At 45.3% G+C, this 8,750-nt stretch overlaps 1 protein-coding gene across 1 annotated transcript in view; it reads right to left on the reverse strand.

Moving 5' to 3' along the window:
• RNF19B (ring finger protein 19B) overlaps positions 1 to 8,471 on the reverse strand; it is a 32,439-nt gene extending 23,968 nt beyond the window's left edge. Inside the window, exon 1 of the mRNA XM_082247551.1 lies at positions 7,895 to 8,471. Coding sequence (XP_082103677.1) covers positions 7,895 to 8,391 — 497 coding nt within the window. The 5' untranslated portion in view covers positions 8,392 to 8,471. The remainder of the gene's footprint in view (positions 1 to 7,894) is intronic.
• Between the last annotated feature and the right edge of the window lie 279 nt (positions 8,472 to 8,750).

The following is an 8,750-nucleotide window of genomic DNA, read 5'->3' on the forward strand; positions in this document are numbered from 1 at the left end:
TAGAAGCAGAAGACAGCAACCACAGCCTTCATATTTCTCTCAACAGGTTTCCTTTAAAAGGAGAAGTGAAGTGCAAGAAAAAAAAACACATACTCACCTAGATGGCTACGGCATCTATCTGATGCTGCAGCAGTCAAAGACAGCTGACCATTCTGTTCTCGAATCCACTGAGCCCCGAGCGGTGACTGTCAGTCATTGGCTCTGTCCCTCCAGCACTCACTGGAGCGCTGGGCTGTGAAGGGGGCAGGAGCAGCTGGCCCAGGCACTCAGCGGCACACCGAGAGGCTGAGTCAGCTGCTGGTCAGGCATCTGGGTGGATCCCGACAAAGCCTGGGCTGGCTCGGACACATCAGCCGACAGCATACTTTACCCCACTGTCGGATGAATCTGGGTCACAGGAGTGCAGAAATAAGTGTATGCCTGTGACTCACAGGAAAAGTAGGGCCAAAAAAGTTTTGGCCACAGTTCTTTAAAGGCCTCTTGACTGCTAGACTTGGTTGACTAGCTCCTGAACTCTGTATATTATTCTGTGTTTCCTCCCTGAAGTAATTTGATAACAATGAAGCAGAATTTACAGATTCACCACCTACAGTGGGGAAAATAACTATTTAGCCCCTGCAGATTTTGTAAGTTTGCCCACTTAAAAAGAATCGAAGGGTCTATATTTGTTATCGTAGGTGTATTTTAAAATGATAGAGACAGAATATCAACCAAAATAAAAACAGAAAGAAACACACGATACAAATGTTATAAATTGAGTTGCAGGTCAGTGAGTAAAATAAGTATTTCATCCTCTACCAATCAAAAATAATTCTGGCTCCCACAGACTGGCTACAGTAGGCGGCACATAGAATAGTCCTGTCAATTAAGAAGGTGCTCTAACAGCAACTCGTTATGTGTATAAAAGACCCCTGTCCCCAGAGTCTTTCTTCCATTCAAACCTCACAATCATGGGCAAGACCAGAGAGCTATCAAAGGACACCAGGGACAAGAATGTAGACCTGCACAAGGCTGGAATGGGTTACAAGACCACGAGTGAGAAGTTGATGAGACAGTAACAATTGTTGGAGCGATTATTTGCAAATGGAAGAAATACAAAATAACCATCAAACACCCTCGGTCTGGAGCCCCATCCAAGATTTCGCCTCAGGGGGTAAGGATGATCATGAGAAAAGGGATCAGACCAGAACTACATGGAGGAGCTTGTTAAGGATCTCTAGGCAGTTGGGACCACAGACCCAAACAAACCGTTGGCAACACAATACACCGCCCATTGATTGAAATCCTGCAGCGCACGCAAGGTCCCCTTTCTCAAGAGGGCACATGTACAGGCCCATGAAGTTTGCCAATGAACATCTAAATGATTCAGAGAAGGGTTGGGAGAAAGTGCTGTGGTCAGATGAGACCAAAATTGAGCCGTTGGCATTACCTCGATTCGCCGTGTCAGGAGGAAGATAAATGCTGACTATGACCATAAGAACACCATCCCTACAGTCCAGCACTGAGCTTGAAATATTATGCTTGGGATGGTTTTTCTGCTAAAGGTACAGGCCGACTTTTCCGCATAGAGGGGCCAATGAATTGGGCCATGTATTGTAAAATCTTGAATGAGAACTTTCTTCCCTCAACACAACAATGAAGATGGGTCTTTCAGCATGGCAATGACCTGTGACATACCGTCAAGACAACAAAGGAGTGGCTCAAGAAGAAGCACATTTAAGGCCATGGAGTGGCCCAGCAAGTCTCCAGACCTTAATACTATAGAAAACTTTTGGAGGTAGCTAAAACTGAGTTTCCAAGCGACAGCCAAGAAACCTTAGGGATTTAGAGAATCTGTAAAGAGGAGTGGATAAAAATCCCTCCTGAGGTCTGTACAAACCTGGTCAACTACAAGAAACGTCAAACCTCTGTGCTTGCCAACAAGGGTTTCTCCACTAAGTAGTTTTTTGCTTGGGAATCAAATACTTATTTTACTCACTGAACTGCAACTCAATTTAGAACATTTGTATCATGCGTTTTGTTTTAGGATTTGTGGTTGATATTCTGCCTTTATCATTTGAAATAAACCTACGGTAAATATTATATACCCTTCATTTCTTTGTATGTGGGCAAACTTACAAAACCTGCAGGGGATCAAATAATTATTATCCCCACTGCATGTGGCTCTTCTTAGGATTCTGGCTTAGTTGGGTTATTTATACATATATATATATGCAAGGAATACTCTTTCAGTTATCCATGTAGCTATTACAATCTGTGCAGTGCTTTATCGTGTATACATTCATTATTCACATCAGTCCCAGTGAAAGGTATAGTTCTTTATTCACAGGATACAACAATCTGATGCAAGTTAAATTATTGTATGTTTAGCAAATGCCTATATCAAATAAAATGTAGGAGGATGAAAATGACTATTCACATACCAGGGTCAATAGGGGACATTTGGTCTTGGGAAGCTCTAATGTGGTAAGAGAAAAGCATTGGTTTAACAGCGTTGGTATGCAGTCAACTTGACAATAATAGACTAATAATCCTGATTGAAAATGGGTCTGAGAACTAAGAACATACAGTTGAACATTCCTAATTCTCTGCTGCAAGATTAACTGCATTCCTCTTGGAAAGGGCAAGTTTACATTTGGTCTTACAAAAGTTGTATTGTGGTCATAAAGGTGTTAAAAGATACCAGTCAAGTGGAAACAGTAGATCAGCCAGTACTCCAATTCAGATGTTGAGGTCAAGTCCTCAATAAATACAAAGGCACTGCTGATATCAGCACCCACATAGCACAAGGGTTTGGGGTCATTTGTACCCAAAATCCAGGAATGAGCTCAACTGTGGTAGATACTGCTGTTTCCAGCCAACAGGTTTTAAACATCCCAAACTTACCTCCATGATGCCCCACTATTTTACTAAAGTGCAACAATTTAGGACTACATATTCCTTTTAAACCAACAAATTAAAATTACTTTCAGGGCTTCTTTTTTTACCATGGTCCTATACTCAAATGTATCCGAGCAAGATGTCAGCTTTTTTTTCAGTCAGGAACAAAAGAGCTGGAATACCTTGCCTGGAGAAAATGCTGTTTCAAGCTCCATCCAGTTCAGCTTTCATTATCTCTGCTGAATACGAGCAGCGGCCAAACTGGATTCTGATCCTCTGCATCAATAGGGATCAGATACCTAATCTATGAGTTAAGCAAGCAGTACTGGCAGTTTTTTTTCCAGAAAAATTTAGCATCTCAGTGCCTCCATTTCTTTTAATGAATTGAAGGTTTATGTAAACAGTTTAGTATGTGTCCACTTTAAGATCTATTTTCCAAATAACCCCATGAGTTAATGAGCTACCTATTTAGATAAACTGTAAATACTCCCATGACAAATGTCTCCGTGGAACAGTTGTCAGAGCGGAGCTCTCCCACAGGGCAACAACATTTGACTGTTAATTATGTACGTATCTGTTTATTTTGTGTTTAAGGCCAAAGGGAGAGAGGTGGAGGCTTGCAGAAAGAAGCTTGCTCTATGAAGACACGCTGGTACATTAATCAGCTCCTGTCTAAAGTGGCCCTAAATGCGAGTTAGGGACCTTAGATTGTAAGCTCCTTGAGAGCAGGGACTTATGTGAATGTACAATATAGGTACAAAGCGCTGTGTAAACCTATGGCGCTATACAAGTACTTGTAATAAACATAAAGCAATTTTCCCTGTTTCAGAAACCGTACAGATGGTCAAGTAACTCCCAATTTATTATTATGGATATTCTAAAACTTCTTTTTTTTTTTTTAAATAAAAAGCACTTTAGCCCCTTTTTTTTGGGGGGGGGGGGGGCAAAACACAGCATAAGGATGTAACAAAATTTAGACCCTAGGCTGTTCTTTTGTTTACAAAATTATTTCATTTTTTACAAGTTAAAATCTTGAAAAATGCAATATTTAGCAGAAACAAAAATGATCTAATTATTTTTATGGCCGACATGGTAAGCTGAAGTTCAGCATGTTAGTGCCGGTTCACACTAGGTCGCTCCGACTTCGGGGGCGACCTGTGAAGTCCCGTGCACCACGACTTCGGCACGACTTGCACGGACTTCATATAATGAATGTCTATCAAAGTTGCTCCGAGGTCGCCCCAAAGTAGTACAGGACCCTTTTTCTAAGTCAGAGCGACTTGTGTCGCTCCTATTAGAACGGGTCCTGTAGCACTGCATGGACCGCGACTTGTCAGGCTTACAAGTCGCCGGACAAGTTGCGGTAGTGTGAATGGACAGTTAAAGAAAAAGTATCACTTTATTATTACAGTCAGTTCCTGATTGGACAAAGTCCCTTCTTCCTCCTTACCCTGTAATGTTAGTTGCAGTGTTGGACAGGGCCCCTTTAGTGCATGGTCCACTTACATGCATTACCTCCCTCTGCATTTCTTTTGCCAATGCTTTCCTCAGACAAGTGCTGGGAGCTGAGGACAGATGCTCACTAGCAAAGCAGAGGTCTTTTTGCTAGCTGCCCTGTAGGTTTTTGTTCAGATACTTGCTTGCTGTTATGGGGTGACAACTATCTTCCAATTTTTCTCCTGCATTGTCAGCCTGTTACATGCACCCCAAGTGGAGGCAAGAAGTGGCCATGCTGACACACTCTTGTCACTTTCAGAAAGCCAGTCCATAGTAACTGTTCTTGGGGAAAATGAAATTAATGACACGGTTGGTGGCAGGTAGACTTGATCTGTCCAATTACGTAGACTTATAGCAAACTTGTGCTTTAGCAAATTAGGACATGACATAGCAGGTTTTTTTTTTTAATCCCATCAGAAACCCCCACTTTATGCGTTCCCACTCAGACAGCATACCTAAAAATAATTTGTTAAAAAATATTTTTTTACCTATCTAGTTGTTTCTTTGAAGCAGGCCTCTGGGCAGGGCAAGTGGGGACTGGCGGATTTTCCAATGTAATGCAAAACCCAAATCTTGAGATCTTTAACCGTTTTGCTGCCAGGTCCATACATAGTAGGGACCTGAAAGCGGTGGGTTGTACACACATTGTGTGAAAATCTGACAAGCAGGCAAGCCTGTCAGATGGAAGCCTTCAGGGGGCTGCTTCCATACACGCCGATATCAGCACCCCCTCCCCAGGTATCTTGGGCTCTGCTTGCCCATTTGTGGGCCCAGGACTCACATAGCAGGTGCCGCCAGGTAGAGGACAGGGAGCAGAGCGGAAACACACCCTGTTCCCTCCTTGCTACTGACTCAGAAATTGACATGGTTGACATCACTTCCAAGTAAGGCTCTTGGTGTCCCTGGCCAGGAAAGAATGTAATACAATGCGATCTGCACTGTATATAATTAAGTGGAGCATAGGGGATACAACCAGGTTCTAGACTAGAATTGAACACGATCAAGTGAATGGGGCAGCACCGCAAACACCCTGAAACATGCAATGCACATGGTTGCAGGGCGGTGTAGGCTTTCCAGGGCTAAAATAAGCAGTGAGCCACCTAGCCACCAGTCAATGGCCCTCTAAAAAGTGATCCACTGCAGATCATTTTTCAGAGGAATGGCAAGGGCTGCCGCAAGTCTGAACAAATCCTTAGACAGCAGTCACTAAGCCAAGGCTCGACAAACCCCAGGCACCAGGTCGCCATGGTGACAAATTTTATTCTGGTGCCTGGGCTGTGGCCCAAATCTTGAACACACACCCTTATGTATCCTGGGCTCTGCATTCCTATCTGCCTGGGCCCGGCATAGTGGGTGCCACTGGGTAAAGGAGGGAGGAGAGCCTTCCCCTACTTGTTGGGTCCCCGTTGACAGTTTCCCTGGCCACCAAGTCTAAAGCAGTGCGATGTGCATTACATTACATTCACTGGAGCACAGAGGAAACACGCAGGGTATTTTAGACCCTGGATATCTCATTAAAAAGAGAACCTGTCACAAAAAAAAAAAACACATCAAATAGGGGACTTTTTGTCCCCGAAGTACAAAAAAAAAAAAAAAAAAGAATTTTTTTTTTTAAATCATGAAAAATGTAAGTTACACCCAAGCACATATAGTCATATGTAAATAGTTGGCTTGGGCTACTCATTATTAAGAATTACATGCAAAATAATGGTACCGCTTTCAGCACCTAAAATCCGAAAGAATCATACCGCCAGGAAGGTTAATATGGCAGCGGGGCGCCAAACACATTGCTGGCTATGGGAGGGGTGGGGGCTTTGGCATCACGTGCCTCTTTACTTGAAAGGTGATTGGTGGCCTTTTAGAGTGTCCTCGGGGCGCAGAGCGATGACCCCCGAACACTCCCACTCTCCATCTGCCGTCTTGTGATTGGTCCAGCCTGGCAGCATAGCACCAGGCTGGACCATGAAATGCTGCATCCAAGTAGTGTGTAGCCTGCAGGTTCACATTCAGCAGATAGTGAGGCTTGTCAGATCCGCTCATTGTGTGTGACACTGTCATGTAATGTTACTGCTTGCAGAGAGAAAGACCTGCTGTCAAAACACAGACGTGATGTAGGGGGTGGGCGGGACCGAACAGCTATCAAACACCAGCCAATGGGATGAGGTCTGGGCAGCCACTTAGTTTACGTGGCCCCACCCCTTTCTTAAGCAGCCCAATCATTGGCTGGTGTTTGACAGCTGCTCGATCCCGCCCAACCCTGACATCACCGCTGAGTTTTGACAGCTGGTCTTTTTCCCTGCAAGCAGTTAAATTACATGACAGTATCACACACACTGAGCGGCTCTGACAAGCCTCACTATCTGCTGAATGTGAAACGCCCCCTCTCCCCTGTTAGTGTCCATAAGTGGTGCCTATCACTGCCCACCAGTGCCACCTATCAGTGCCACCTATGAGTAGCCATCAGTGCTGCCTATTAGTGCCCAGGAGTACTCATCAGTGCTGCCAATCAGTGCTGCCTATCAATGCCCATGAGTGCACTGAGTGCAGGGATGAGGAGATGAACTCAGTAACCAGGCACCCTGTCCATGGGGTGGCTGGCCTGGTTGGGCACAACTGAAATCTGTTGATGTTTATTAATGCCACATGCCGATCTTTAGTATAATAGGTAAATCACCACACTACTATTTACAATAAACTACTGGCAAAATAAAGTGTCAGGTCAGTAAAAGGCTTTCTGCTAAGCACTGTTAGGTGTTCCCATCAAAAAAAAATAAAAAAATGTGCAGCGCTAACTCACTAATGGTGGAGCCCTCTAATGTATGGAAATCTTAATAAAGTTAAATATTACCACAATATCATGTTCAGCCATTTATCATTTTACTTCCACTTCACAATTATGGTCGATCACATAAAATACATTTACATTTTTGGTTGCAAGTTAACATGACAAAATGTGGATTAATTCAAGGGGTGACTATGATATTTTTCAAGGCACTGTTCCTTGATTCCTGAAGGCCCCTTTCACACTTGTGTGACCTCAAAGTCATGCAAATTTTTTCCGCGTTTTTTGCCGCGAAGCAATGCCTATTACATTTTTCTCTTTGCGCCGCTCCCCCCCCCCCCCCCCCCAAAAAAAAATTTTGAGCACCAGCCGCCACTGGTGGTATCCAGTGCGTTTTCCCTTGTTCCATAGGGAAATCATACAACCTGCATTTTTTGATGCAGAAAGAAAAACGCACTGGACTGCATGTGCTTTGAACTGGCCCTAAAAATGTCTGTTCCAGAGCATTTTTCCGTGTTCCAGTACAGACCGGTGCAGAAAAAAAAAATGCAGCAGGTTGTACTATTTTTTCTGGAACTGGAAGGTACTAGAGCTGACCGCACTGGTGTGAACTATGCCATTGGAAACCCTAGAACCTGCTATGCGTTTTTGACGCAGAAAATGAATGTCGTATCAACCCCTGCACTAAGTGTCCCCATAGAAAGCTTGGCCCTGTGACACTTTGTATCTTCTCACCCGCAGTCCGGAGCCGGGCACCACCTGCAGTCCGGGTCAGAGGCCAGGCAGCGACGCAGTAGGAATTCCTCATACTTGCGGGTGAGTTGGGGGTCCCGTAGGATAGCCCGGACATGTTGGGGGCTGAGGCGCTCGGCACACTCAGGACAGCGGAGGTTTACTCGGCTCTCGGTGATCTCGATCCTCAGGTACTGGCGGAGGCAGCGCAGGCAGGAGCGGTGTCGGCAGCTCAGCAGTTCGGGCAGCTCTTCGGGTGGCTGACGGACCAGACATAGGGGACATTCTAGGAGCGAGTCCTGACCGCCGGGGGAGGAAGGCGGCGGGGAAACCGAGGCCGGTACTACGGGAGGAGGAGGAGGTGGTGACGGAGGAGGGGATGGGATAGATGGCTCAGGCACTGAGCGTGTTCTTCCAGGGAACACACTGGGGAGGGAAAGGAGAAGGCGGCGACGCCGAGCCCCGGGGCACGGTGGGGGCTCCGCCGAGCCTTCGGTCATCTTACGAGACCCCGACACTTCAAACCAGGAAGTGATCAGAGTCCAGGTTCACACCGCGCAGGCGCAAGCTCTACGGCTCTACACTTCTCCACCCTGGTGACAGGACTGCACATGCGCCATTGGAAGCTATCCCGAGGGCAGATGTACGTGAATCAAAGATCACGCCTTAGTCAGGGCCGCGCCCATGCGCAGAAGAAGTTTAGAACGCTTTCTGTTTGCTGGCGGTAGCGTTCTTACTTATCATGTGACATAGTCATGAATTGACAGCTTTCACTATACAGTTGTTCTCTGTGTATAGTAGATAGATGACTGTGCTGTCATGTCAAATCTTTCAGGCTGGCCGTTTTCTGGTCACTCTA

Source organism: Pelophylax lessonae (assembly GCF_965119305.1).
Source record: "Pelophylax lessonae genome assembly, chromosome: 2".
Classification (NCBI taxonomy): domain Eukaryota; kingdom Metazoa; phylum Chordata; class Amphibia; order Anura; family Ranidae; genus Pelophylax; species Pelophylax lessonae.